Consider the following 14,978-nt stretch of genomic DNA (forward strand, 5'->3'; position numbering starts at 1 on the left):
GGTCTGCCTTCCTCAATACTCTCCCCATTCCAATTCATCCTCCATTCAGCCAATAAAGTGATTTTCCTAAAATGCAAGTCCAATAATGTCACACACACACACACACACACACACACACACACACACACACACACACTGAATAAACACCAGTGGCTTCCTATCCTATTGCCTCTAGGAGCAAATATAGTTCTGTTCAGCATTCAAAGTCTTTTATAACCTAACTTCCTCCTACCTTTCCAGTATTCTTATACTTTATACCTTCTGTACAGTGACCCTGGCCTCCTGGCTGTTCCAAAAACAAGGCACTCCATCTTTTAGCTGTGGGCATTTTCTCTGGCTATCTCCCAAGTCTGGAATGCTCTCCCTCCTCTGCTCCAACTATTGACCTCCATGGTTTCCTTTAAGTCCCAATGAAAATCCCACCTTGCACAGGAAGTCTTCCCCAACCCCTCTTAATTCTAGTGCCTTCCCTCTATTATTTATCTCCTATTTGTCCTGTATATAATTTGCTTTTTATATGATTTGTTTTTTATATGATTTATATATATAATATTTATATATGATTATAAATTTGCTTTGTATATGATTTGTTTCTTATCTCCCCCACTAGATTATAAATTCTTGGAAGGCAAAGACTATCTTTTGTGTCTTTTCATATCCCCAGTGCTTAGAACACTGTTTGGTATATAGCAGGTACTCAATAAATGCTCCTTGATTGATTTACTGATAAATAATTCATTAGAGATCCATTCAAATTGTTTGGATGTCACCTATTTAAAATTAACACATGTAATTTCCTCTATGCCTGGAACATACTCCTTCTTATCTACTTGGTAAAAACATTTTCTGCTTTCAAGGTCAAGACCAGGCACCATTAAGCTTTTCCCACATGAGGCATTGATCTCTCCCCACTCAAATATTCTGAAAAGTATTTTGTCTAGATCTCTCACATTCCTCTATCAAAGCATACCTTGGGTTATACATGTAGGGGGAGTTGTGGGGGGAGGTGAGATTTCATCTAGTAGGTTATAAACTCTTTTAGGGCAGGGACTATTGCATTATTCATCTTTCTATCTGTATACTTAATAAAAGACCTTGGACAAAAAGTGGACAAAAGTGTCTAATAAATGTTTGCTAAACTAAATGTCAGTCAAGTAAATATAAAGTGGGGTGCTCTTTATTCATATCAGCATAGATTTAGAACTGGGAGTGATCAAAGGATACCTAATAGAACCCTGTGTGTGGGTGTGGATATGGGTTTGTGTGTGTTGTCATACACATAGTATATAGTATTTACTATATTATATATATGCATATATACATAGTATTTACTATATATGCACACAGTTTTTAAAATTTTAGATATGCAAAATCCGTCATGTAACTTATTGTAAAAGTCTTTACAACTGTCCATTCTAGAAGACTGATTGCTAAAGTAAGTTAACCAAGAAATAAAATTTTCCATTTTCTTTAAAAGGTCTAGGGAAGCATAATGGATAGAGTACTTTCTATGACGTCAGGAAAACCCAAGTTCAAATCCTGCCTCAGACACTTAATAACTGTGACTCCAAGCAAGTCATTTAACCCTTCTCAGCTTCAGTTTCCTCATCTTTATTTTTTTGTTGTTGTTTATTATTTTTTGGAGGGCAATTGGGGTTAAATGACTTCCCCAAAGTCACATGGCTAGTAAGTGTGTCAAGTGTCTGAGGCCAGATTTGAGCTCTGGTCCCTCTGACTCCAGGGCCGGTGCCCTGTATCCACCACCTAGCCGCTCCAGTTTCCTCATCTTTAAAAGAAGAATAATAATAGCACCTACCTCGCAGGGTTGTAAAGATGAAGTAAAATAGCATCTAAAGTTCACTGAAAATCTTAAAATGCTAAATAAATGCTATCATTATTATTATTATTTCTAGGCAAACTAGAACAGAGGGAAAGAAGTATGACATATACCTAAAGAAACATAAATGTCTCCATTTAACACCTGCCTGTGGTCTGAAAGTCTGAACCCAAAGCACCTTCTTGCGTCAGTGTTTATTATTAATGTTGACCAAATGTCATGAAACAATTACTAGAAATTTCCTTCCACATAAAATATAAAAGTGTGATAAGTTAATGATTTAGAGTCACTAATATGCCCTCCTCCTTGCCAAGAAAATCCCTCAGCATGCACCCTTGATCCCTTCCCTTCCTCTCTTCTCTAGCAGGTTGCCACCACCATCATCCCCATTCTCTCTAATCTTCAATTATTCCCTGTTTACTGGATCCTTCTGTGATTGCTACAAATACACCCATGAAATCTCCCATTCTATAAGAAAAATATTCTCATTAATTCTAAGATCCTCATTATTGTCTTATATCTCTCCTCTTATTCTTGGCTAAACTCCCTGAGGAAGCCATTGACACTCCAATTCCTATCCTGTCCCTAGATTCTGAATTGCATGCAATCTGGCTCTGACCTGATTATTCAACTGTAACTGTTCTCTCCAAAATCACCAGTAAGCACTTAATTGCTAAATCTAATGGCTTTTTCTAAATCTTTAGCCTTCTTGACCTCTCTATAGTATTTGAGACTGTTGCTCACCGTCTCCTTCTGGATACTCTCTCTTTTCTAGGTTTTCCTAACACTGCTCTCTCCTAGTCTGACAACTTCTTCTCAATCTCCTTTGCTGCATGCATCTTTGTCCTGATCATGGCTACTAACCATGAATGTCTCCCAAGACTCTGACTGGGCCCATGTGATAGGATTAATATTTCATAGCATTCCCCGATACAGCTTCTTCTCTACAGATTCTTCTTCCTTCTCTTTTACCACCACGGATTATTTTCTCTAAATGGAGTCAAAGCTGTCCCTAGCACCAGATTAAATCAGTCCCAGGTTCTCTACCACAGCTTCATAGTCACATAAGCATATAAAAATAATCTAAGATACAAAAAGTCTGGGTCCCAGTGATTTGGGGTTTGGGAGGGATTTGAGAGTGCCTCTTTTCATCCCAACCTGTTCTAAGAGAGTATTGTCATTTGAGCAACCCTCTTCTATTGTCTTTTATGCAATCTTTTTTTTTTTTTTTTTTGCTTTTTGGAAGGGGGAAGGCAAGGCAACTGGGGCTAAGTGACTTGCCCAAGGTCACATGGCTAGTAAGTGTTAAGTGTCTGAGGCCAGATTTGAACTCAGGTCCTCCTGACTCCAGGGCCAGTGCCACCCAGCCGCCGCTATACTATCTTTTTTGACAGTCTACCTCATCAGTTCCCATGGGTTCAGTGATCACCTCTCTCATACATGATTTTAAATTTACATATCCAGCCCCCAGCGCCCACCAGCGCCTCCCAGCGCCTCCCAGCGCCCCCCAGCGCCCGCCAGCGCCCGCCAGCGCCTCCCAGCGCCCACCAGCGCCCCCCAGCGCCCGCCAGCGCCCCCCACAGCCCCCCTCTCTACATGTGCTCCTCATACGCATTCCGAACACTTCCCACACACTCCGCCCCCCTCACACCTACGACTTGAAAGGCCCCTCATCTCCGACCTGGACTATTGCAATAGCCTCTAACTGGACTCGCTCCCTACTCCAAACCATTCTCCACGGTAATGTCAAATTGTTCTTCCTGAAGCGCAGCTTTGACCATGACATCTACCCTACTTAGTAAAGTCCAGTTGCTCCCTATTACCTCCAAGATCAAAAATAAAATGCTTTGGGGGCTGTATTTTTTGCCTTTCTTTGTATTCCCTGTGAACAGTCTGCAATACAATAAGCATTTAATAAATGTTTGTAGACTGACCAATGAAAGCACAAGTCTGAAACAGTTTATTAATAATCTCTCCATTAGAAATAACATCTCGGGCCGGCTAGGTAGTGCAGTGAGTAGAGCACTGGCCCTGGAGTCAGGAGGACCTGAGTTCAAATCTGACCTCAGACACTTAACACAAAAACTAGCCACATGACCTTGGGCAAGTCACTTAACCCCAATTGCCCTCCAAAAAGCAACAACAAGAAAAGTAACATCTCCATCCATCCAAAAAATAAGGTATTGAAACCTTATGTGGCTTCCATGCATGGAAAATTCTAGGATCAGTCATTAAATATTATTTATCTTCCTACCATGACCCTATTTGTTCCCTAATCTGCCCCAAACATAGACAAGGAAGGTCATCAATTGAATCACCAAAATATTCACATTTCTAATATCAGAAAACAGCTAATTTAGCTGCTAATTTTAACAGTATCTTGGTAATAATTAGGAAAATAACCATAATGAACAGTAAGGAGAAATAGATTTTGGAATTGAGAGAAAAAATGAGAACTGTGGTTTGTGAAGCAGTAGCTAATAATAACAACAATAATAATAGTAACTTTTAAAGCTGGCCAAATTCCATCTGAGCTTGTTTTTCACTTACTTTTTATCCAAAGAACAAAAACAAATTTTCTAAAATTCTAAGTGTAGTCATTTCTAAAAGAAAATTAAAAGTTCTTGGGGCGGCCAGGTAGCACAGAGAGTAAGAGCACCAGCCCCAGTGTCAGGATGATCTAGGGATCGAATCCTGGCTCAGACACTTAGCACCACATCCAGAAATAATTGTTCGTGTAACCTTGAGTAAGTTACTCAACCCCAATTGCTTTAAAAAAAAGAAAGAAAATTAAAAGTTCTATTTAATAAAAAATACTTTACAAGAATACCTCTAACAGTGTTATGTATCCGTGAAGAAAAATATCCAACATCTTAAAATTATTTTTCTCCAGCTAAAATGTTGCACAGCTCTGAGCAAAGAATGGCCAAAAATGTGGAGATAGAGACTACCCAAAGTAGTCCATCAGGAAAGGAAGGGCACAAAAACAGTCTAATTATTAAAACCTTTCTGTAACTATTTCAATGACAATAAAATTGAGATTTTTGGAGTGATAAACATTATATATTAAGCAATGCAAAATGATTTACCAAAATGAACTGCTCACTACTCTTCATATTGCTGTAGGGTACAGAATTCTTTTTATTGGTCCATTATTTATTCCTATTCACAACTCCCAGTTTATATACCCAACAGATATGAAATATCTTGCTCACAGATACCTGAGATAGAATCTAGGCTACACCATGACCACCAATACCCAGTTTATCATCCTGAGGTAAAACCAACCTTGTTCAGATAAATTCTTGTACAACTTGTCTAAGTCCAACACAAGGCTGATTTTAAATGAATCTTTCCAGATTGAGCAAAGTCCTTACAAAGACAGTTAATACACTAACTGGGAATTATCTCTTTATTGCAACAAAATGAACTGAGAGGAAGGCAAACTGGCAACAGTTATTCTTCCAGTCTTACAAATAAATTGTCATAATTAAACCACCAATGTTATTTTTCATCTTCTTGTATTTAAATAAATGTGTGTATGTGTGTGTGTATACTTATATATTAAAAACATATCATGATACCCAATGCAGGTCACCTTCAAATTAATTACTATTAAAACATGGCTTTGCATTTTAATTGACTAGCCTAAAAACTAAAAACAAGTTGTCCAACTAATTATATAAATATTCCAAAGTTAATAAACAATATAGATTTCCACTTAGAAAGTTGGGAAGCCAATAACAGAACAGACTCCCTCTAAGAAATAAAAGACAAATAAAAATATTTCTGTACTTAATGGTTTTACATGCTTACCACCAATATTGGCTATGGACTCTGGACCAATAAGTTGGTTTTCAAATAACTTTTCTGCCTGTTGCAACTTCACATTTGGTCTCAGAACTCCAAGTAGAAAGGGAGGCTCTTTGAAACTATAAAGGAATGAAATTTAATTTATTCAAGTAAACAATAAATAGAGCAACAAAATATTTATTGAGAATTTACTATGGGCATAGGACTACACCATTTGATGTAAGAGATACAAAAACTACAATGTTAGTATTATCTATCATAGCTCTATTAATGGAGAGGATGTGTTCCTTAGATAAATTTGGTTGTCATAAACTTAGCAGAAGTAACCAGAAGCATTAGAAGTTGTTTCAGGAAGTAAGAAAACTAAAATTATAGAATGAAAACATCATTTAAAACAAAAATATAAAGCATTACATTTAGACCAAAACCATTTTATGAATGGTTTAATGATCATTTGTTAAATGTCTCTTTAAATCTTCATCCCTGAATAAAAAAGCAAATTCTTCTGCTCTGCCTTCTTCTCCCCTAATCACATAGCTACCTCAACTTTCTCTCCCTAGGCCCAATCTATCCCTGAGAACTTTTATTAACTCTTTCTACCACATCCTCTAGAACTCATGCTTTACTGTACTCCTCTCCATCCCCTATCGTTTCTTCTTATACTTCTCTACATCCTCAAATTGACTTCCCATAATGACACCTCAACTTTGTAATGGTGGCCACTATTTCCATTCCTTCCAACCTATAAAGCAAGAGAGAAAGGCATACTTCTTGCTCTCTATTCTCAGTTCAAGTCCCTTATTCTATCACTACTATTTAATAATCTTCTTTGAAGCCATACCAACTATTTATTCCATCTGGTCCCTATTCTATTTGATACCATCTGATGACTCCAGAAACAGCAGTCTTCTACCTTCCTTAATGGCTTAAATATCTTGGTTCAGTCTCCTTTTCCACTTTATGTCCTACCAACATCCTATGTGACCAGATGACACTCATTATACAGGGATCATATAATTCTTCAACCTTTTCAACTTCTCTGCCCTCCAACTGAACTTTATTTTAACTACACACCTAGGGCACATCTTAGACTTCACCATCCCTTCAAACTGTTCTGTCTTCAAGATTCTATACTCTGAAATTACCATCTCTGACTACAACTTCCTATCCTTCTATTTCTCCCATGAACTCCTTCCTACTGAACCTGCTCTTTAGCCTTATCATGAATTTGTTCCCTTCTATTTATTTACCCAGTCCTTGATCACATGTTCTAACTTCACTTATTTTCCTATCCATTTGACTCCACAGTAAGCTTTATTAACATTACACTAACATTACTGTATTGTAAGAGATGATGAAGCACAGTTTCAGAAAAACCTAAGAAGACTTATATGAATTGATGCAAAATGATGTGAGTAGTACCAGGAGAACAATTTAGTGAACAATAACACTATTGAAAAGACAAACAACTATGAAAGACACAATGATCACTCACGGTTCCAAAGGACTCATGTTGAAATATGCTGCCCTACCTGCCTCATGATAGAGAACTAATGGACTCAGTATAAACTGAGACATAATGTTTTGGACATGGCCAATTTGAGAATTTGTTTATATTTGATTATATATGTTTGTAACAGGGGTTTGGTTTGGTTTTGTTTTTTTGGATTTTTTTTTTTGCTTTCTCAGTGGGGAAGAAGGAAGGGGAGGAAGGAAGGAAATATGATGTATAAAAAGTCCAAGAGACAATTTCTGGGTAATTAATCATTTTATCAATTATGGCTGGTGAATAATTAATAAAAGGATGGTCATTTGGCTTTTTCTCATAAATTGCTGTCCTAAGCAAAAGCATTCAATTACTCCACTGACTACCAAAATCTATACACCTTAGTCTAGTGATTTATGGAGTCTAGCTCCAACCTACCCCTAACATTCCAATCTTATTTCATAAACCCCTCCATGTAACTTTATAATGCTGCAAATAAATTGGTAAAATATTCATGGTTCAAAATTTTTTTCCCATCTATTGCACTCTTTCATCTGCTATAAACCCCATCTGCTAAAATTTTCCCCATTCTCAAGTCCTAACTAAAATCCTACCTTTTTAAGAAGCTTTCTCTGATCTTCCACAGATAGAAGTAGTCTCATCCTCCTTCAATTGACATTCCTTTGATTTTAACTCTCCCAAGTACTTATTCTATCACACTTATTTGTGTAGAAGTATTATGTATTATCTATCCTACTTGACTATAAGATCTCTGGAGGAAAGACCAAATCTTTTCATAACATTTCTAACTAAGGGAACCTTTGAGATTATCTTATCCAACCTTTTCATTATACTGATGATGAAAGTTGAGGTCCAGAGTGATTTAGCCATTTGGCCAAAGTAGGAAATAGCACCTGCCATTAACTACCACAATGTCTTGCTCATATCAGGCAAATATTGTGGGCAAAAATGAATTTAATTACTCTGTGACACATAAAAAGCTTCTCTGAACACCTATAAAGAAAATTTTCCAATTATGACCATTTAAATGAAGCTTAAAAGCAGGACTGCAGCACATAGGCTACACTTAAGTTGAGGGGACAAGAACTATGACGTACTATAGCTGCTATAAGTGAAAGTACAAATTTTTATTGACTTTCTACCAACTGCTTTAACTAATAATATCATTCTCTCTTGCTCTTGCCCTAAATTTACCTCAATATTTACCTTGTCATCCTTATTTTTCTGTAGCCCTAATTATATGTATCTATAGCATAGAGGAAATATAAAATACAAACAGCAACAAAATTCAAATATTTTTCTAAGGTTAAGTTTAAAATTATTTTAAAATCTGACCTAAAAACATCTCATTGTTTTATTACCATTAGTTCACATCTATTTAGCATATGAAGTAGGGGTTATATGTAATAACAATGTTTTGCTGATTCACAGAAAATTTTTACATATATTCTTTTATACATATTCATTTCTACTGTACAGGAATATGGTTAGACACATGCCTTCAAAAATCAACTATCTACAGAAAAGTTATGGTCAGAGATAGCCCTATTAAATACCATAAGAATACCAACCATTATTTTATGTGAAATACTTTTGCCATCTACATGCAGAAAAATCACTAGCCTAAGTTTGTATTACTTTAAATTTTTCTAAAAGAGGCAAAAGAATCTTAAGAGTTGAAAAGGGGTCTTCAAATTCATCTAATTCATCCTCCTACCTCATAAAGGATTTTCCCCCACACCTGAAGAGAGTCCTCTATAACATAGAACATGAAATAGAACTCACTGCCTAGAAAGAAAACCATTGTATTCTTGGGATAGCCTAAATTGTCAGAAAGTTTTTTCCTTATACTCCACACTGAAATCTGCCTTTCAATAACTTTTCTACTGACTGGTCTTAGTTCTGCCTGCTGAAATAATATACACACAATTAGCCTACTCCTACCAGGTGACAGTCCTTAAAATCTTTGATGACTGCTACCATGCTCCCACCTCCACCCCCAATACTCCCAAATCTTTTCTTTTCCAGGTCAAATGTTCCCAGTTCCTTCTATCATTTCTCATATAACATAACCCCACCCACCCATGCACCTATTCTACTCTGGACACATTTCAGTTTGTACCCAGAACTGAAAATACTACTCAAGAAATAATTTAACTATCAAAATAAATAAATAAAAGCAATTGTTTGACTAGAGTAGAGCAAAACTGAACTATTCACTTTTGGCATTATACACCTAATTGGCTAAATCTAAATTGTATTAGCATTTTTAGCAAATGACTAAGGAAAAGTAAAACACTAATCACATGTAAAAATATTACATGGATGCATATATGTAGACTTTAAATAAGACAAGTTAAAGTTAACTTCTTTTGTGCATAACTTTATTCCTCCTTAAGAACAAAGTCTGTTTTTCAGCCATTTAAGTTCTGCTTAAAAATATTCTTATCACTATAAGAATGGCAGAAATCAGATCATGATATATAGATACACTGTACTACCCTAAACTACTTTTGGCACTCAGGAAATTTTAAAAATCATCTAAACACCAAAAAAAATTGTCCTGTCTCATAATAACATTAATTATAGATTTGTTTCATCATCCCCTTTCACCCTAAAGGAATAGGGGCTTCCATTATATTATCTTTAGAAAATCATTGTGGGGAATTGAGAATACAACTCACCTGAGTGATTGAGGATCAATGGGGCAATTCAGCAGAGTTATTGCCCCGAGCAATGGAATGATAAGGGACCCTGCTAACATCAAAAATGTCATCTGGAAAACTCTACTGCTGTAAGTGCTGCAAAAAATAAAATACATAAACACAATCAGCAAACTATTAAAACAGCATTCCAGATCTCTTTAAACATTTTTTCATTGCTATTGAAATGACACCAGGAGCAGAAGAGCCTCTCACCTAATTTCTTCACAAGTGGCTATTTGCTTTTGCTACTTGTGTTAAAGTTTAATACTATTGCTCCTCCCCTTTCCAGCATACTTTGCCTTTTAACAGCAAACATGTTGGGTTTTTTGTTTCTTCCAAGGGCAGGAAACACTAAATTGCCTGGTACAGGCCAGACAGTTATTGGCTTCAGCTTTACTGCTTTGGAAGAAAGAATGTGGGTAAAGGGTCAAATAAGAAAAAGAGGAGGGGACAGAAGGGAACAAGCATTTATTAAGGGCCCACCATGTGCCAGGCACTATGCTACGTGCTTTAATCTCAGAGGGCAGGCACTATTATGATCCCCATATTACAAATGAGAAAATTGAGGCAGACGGCTACCAAGAAGCTAAAGCTGCATTTGAATTCATGTCTTCCTAACTCCAGGTCTAGCACTCTATCCACCTCACCATTTAGGCACCACTAAAGACTTGAGTTCTTTTTTTTTAAGCAATTGGGGTTAAGTAACTTGCTCAAGGTTACTCAGCCAGTTATTTCTGGGTGTGGTGCTGAGTATCTGAGGCCAGAAATGATACCAGGTCGGCCCTCTTACTCACTGTGCCACCTCTCCACCCCTAAAGACTTGAGTTCTAAATACCACCTGCTCAAGGCACCATTTCTTTGCCCATAGTTTCAACTGTTCCAAATCACACCATTTTCACAGTCTTACCAAAACACCTCACAATAATGAGAATAAATACAAACAAGAAGAAATTAGGTGATTTTACTTAAACATGGGAAAACAGGGGAAACTGGTTAGTCTCATTCCAGATCCTGGTCCCATTTGCACACCACAGTAGATTTAAAAGGAAAGACTAACATACCTATTTTAAGGATGAAATTTGTTGTCATAGTAGTAGACTATAAGTGTAGGGCACTCTACATAGTGTCAGTTTTTTTCAATGTATTGACAATAGCTCTCTAGAATGAGGAAACAGGAAGGATACATTGGGAAATATGGGTAAAAACAAAATACAGGTAAAACAAAAAAAAATTAAACATTCTAAAAATTTCTCAAATCTGGCTCACAAGCACAACATTCTGTAAGCTAAACAATGAGAGGCTGTCAATGTCTAAAGAAGCACTGGTAGTTTATTAGCTGTGTTCATGCTAACACATGAACATATACTGCTGTACTGTAGTAACTTTCTAATTGTTCTCTCGAGTCTCTCCACTTTGTAATCCATCTTCTACAAAGTTACCAAAAAGATTTTCCTAAGGATGAGTCTAACTTACTCTTAAGTATGTCAATCATCCTGCTCAATAAACTCTATTTTAGACTCTGTTGCTTCTATATATGAGCTCCTCTCTTTAGCTTTCAGATATCTTGATGACCTGGCCCCAACTTACCTCTCCAAACTTATTATATATTATTCCCCTCCCCAAAGTCTGTGATCTATGCAGACTGGCCTTCTTGTTGTTCTTTACACGTGTCAACTATATGCCCCATTCCTATGCCTCTGTCCCACCTGTCTCCCAATCCTGGAAAGTACTTCCACCTCACCTCACCTTTTCCTCTTAAAATCTTTTGTTTCCTTGAAGACAGTTCAAGAAAAATTTTCTACACAAGAGAATCTTAACCTGGGGTGAATTTTTAGAAAAATATTTAGATAACATAATTAGTTTATTTTGTAATCCTTTGTATTCCTTTTGATACATTTGAAAACATTATTCTAAGAAAGTATCCATAGGTTTCACCAGATACCTATCAAGGTCAAAAATGGTTAAGAATCATGTTGTACAAAAGGTCTTCCTGACTCCCTCCCAGCTGCTAATACCCTTCTCTCCACCCCCAACAACAACAACAAAAAAAAACTTGCTCTGAATACAGTTTGCAAATTTTTGTATACACATATGTTATATATTATAAGTATATACACACATACATATATTTGTGTGTGTGTGTGTGTGTGTGTGTGTGTGTGTGTGTGTAGTCTCCCCCACATAAGGGCTTAAGGGTAGAGACTGTTTCATTTTTGCCTCTACTCTCAGCCAGACAAAATTTACTGATTCTATTCAGACGGGGAAGATTGAGGTAAATTGAGTTAATTCCAGAAATGTATTTAAACAAAAACTGAATCCTTTTTACTAAATAGGAATATCAAACATAATAAAATTGAGTTAAAGCAGAAATATAAAGTCTCAGTATTTTTTTTAATACCGTGATTCTAACAAAAAGTAATTCATATATTCTAAGTTCAAGGGTGGAAACATTAATTTGCTTATTTTGAAGATTGAACACAGGGTTGTTTTCAAGAATATAATCACCATTATAGGGTCCCACTGGAATTTTTCAGATGTTAAAACTAAAGCTGATGCAACAGACTAGACAACACCATGTGTTGAAAGAGTTCCCCAGGCAATAATTGTGAAAATCTAATCCCTTATAAGGAAATCTTTTACCACTATGTGTTAACCTTTAACAAATTCACAAACTGCTTGTTCATGTTTTATTGGGAAGTAAAGGGAGATTCATTGTTTCTATGTGTAGTGGAAGCCCTACATTTTCTCTATAGCATAAGAGAAGTCATCATAAGTAGCACAAATGGAGATGGGCTTTAATACATATTGAAGGTTTATGTTCCTCAGGTGCATTCCCAGATTACTAACAAAGTTAATTCTATTAACCATGCTGCACTTATCCTAGAAAAAATTTGGTTTTAACCAGAGGGTGCTGGAGCCAGCTGAAACTGGTACAAGAGCCAAATGTCAAAATTTTTAAACCATTTACATCTCAGAAATTGGCAAATGCTACAAGTCAAGGCTTGATTTATTGCTTTATTGATTGTCTAGGTTTAAGAAAGTGACAAAGAAAATGTTAATAATGCAGATTACATTTTAAAGTGTGTCATGCTTACATTTTTTTTGGAGAGACAATTGTTAAACATTTAACAACATACATTTGGTTTGTCTAACCCTCAAAGAAAACATTAAACCATTTTGCCTAATATTATTTGGTTGCCATCTCACAGAACATGCTGATTACAAACAACACAAAAAAAGTGTTATCAATAGTGTTAACCAATACCAATGATGGTTATCTTAAACCAGCCAAAGCAATTTTTATAAGTCAGCCATTATCCTATCAAACACAAAATTTTGCCTATAACATATCTAGAAAGTTATAGACTCTATAGGTGGAAGGGGTCCTAGAGATCATTTAGTCCAACCTCCTTCACAATATAGGAATTTCACTGCAACAACCCTAATAGTCATTTATACTCTTCTTGAATACTTTTAGTGACAAAGAACTCTCTAGATCACAAAAAAACTCATTTCATTTTATACATCTTCAGTTGTTGAAAATTTCTTCCTGGTACTGAGCCAAAATCTGCTCCCTTATAACTTCTACCCATTTCTGCCCTGTGAAAGAATGCACAACAAATCCAACTCTTTAAATAACATAATATCACACCATTGGCTCATACTGGGCTTATAGTTGTTCTCCATCTTGTTGCATGCAGCTGATTTGTTGAAACTAAAGACTATATAATTTTTGCTAACAAAATGGTTGAACCATTTTATGTTTTTCCTTCCTAACTTGTGCAGACATGTCCAGGCCAGGAAAACTGGTACCTTGCCTTTTAGGTACCTCATGAGATTAGAGAAAACATGTTGTCTTCAATCTCTGGAGATAATTTCAGCCTCAAGCAATTCCTCTATCCCTTACAAAAAATACACATATACTAAATAGTTCATATATTCTCTAAGAGTAAGTAAACAATCATGATGATGCAATTAAATGATCTGCCAGTTATTGAAGGCTTAGTACTGACCTACAAGATTTTCTGTGAACCTATATGGAGAGTTCTACAAGCCAAATTAAAAGGTTTTTCCAGGTCCTCCGACAGTGGCAGCATTATCTACTGGAAATGGTACTATACTCAGAATCAAGAAGATGCAGGTTGGCTGGAGTCCCACTTCTGACCAGCAACAACACACAACTGAGTTTCAATATCTGCTTCTATAAACTGGAAATAATATCTATAGTACCTATCTCATAAAGTTGTTATAAAGATCAAATAAGAGTATATATATTAAGCACTAAGCAAACCTTAAAGTTCTATATAAATGTTAATTATTATCATTATTATCCCACCAAGGGATAATGAACAGAAACACCTTTTGTCTTCTCTTATGGACTAAGAAATATGGTTTTATTTGACTGGAGAAGACCTGTGTAGCATCATAGAAACTCTGAGGGGAAAAACTGAATAAACCTGACAGTTTTCCTGGATCAGGAAAATTAACTATAAACAAAGATCAAGGTAATTACTGGAGCTAGAACTACCTGTAAATGTTGAATAGCAAGAAAATCTACAAAGAAGTGATTATAACTTAAATTTACCACCATAGTTCTCATATTACATTAAACGTAGGCATAGACCAGAAAACATAATATTTTCATTTTTTGGATGAGAAATTTTAGGGGGAAAAAATTAAGTGATTCAATTTTACTCAACAAGTGGCCATGCTTGAAAGATAACCCAGGTCTCTTGACTCATCTCAGCGCTCTACACTATTCCACATGCTCATTTACAAAGCTAATAAAAATAATAACAACAACAACAAAACCTATTTGGGATAGAGAGTGGAGTAGGAAGAAGATAGGAAATTTACTTAAAGAGTAGAACAGCTATTGAATTTTTAATTTAATATTCAACAACTTAATTCATCTTTTACTTTCTCTTCTAAATAGTAATAAAAGGTTGGTATATACTATTACATAGCGGCAGTCTCTTCTTAGAAGCAACTGTGTTGCAAAAGTGAATGGTTTTATAATATACACTGTATCAATTAAGTTTGTAAAGCATTTGAAAATAAAAGACACAGGGTAATAACAAGGTTTCATATTTATATGCTAGCAAGCTTCTCTTAC

General features: G+C 35.9%; 1 protein-coding gene across 1 annotated transcript in view; it reads right to left on the minus strand.

Moving 5' to 3' along the window:
- The window catches only part of APMAP (adipocyte plasma membrane associated protein), a 37,848-nt gene that overhangs the window by 18,183 nt on the left and 4,687 nt on the right, over positions 1 to 14,978 (minus strand). Inside the window, exons 2-3 of the mRNA XM_069075539.1 lie at positions 9,842 to 9,958; positions 5,654 to 5,769 (exon numbers count right to left, since the gene is read on the minus strand). Coding sequence (XP_068931640.1) covers positions 5,654 to 5,769; positions 9,842 to 9,958 — 233 coding nt within the window. The remainder of the gene's footprint in view (positions 1 to 5,653; positions 5,770 to 9,841; positions 9,959 to 14,978) is intronic.

Source organism: Petaurus breviceps, unplaced genomic scaffold, assembly GCF_028583685.1.
Source record: "Petaurus breviceps papuanus isolate PSGF00001 unplaced genomic scaffold, PetGlider_PUasm1.0 90919, whole genome shotgun sequence".
Classification (NCBI taxonomy): Eukaryota; Metazoa; Chordata; class Mammalia; order Diprotodontia; family Petauridae; genus Petaurus; species Petaurus breviceps.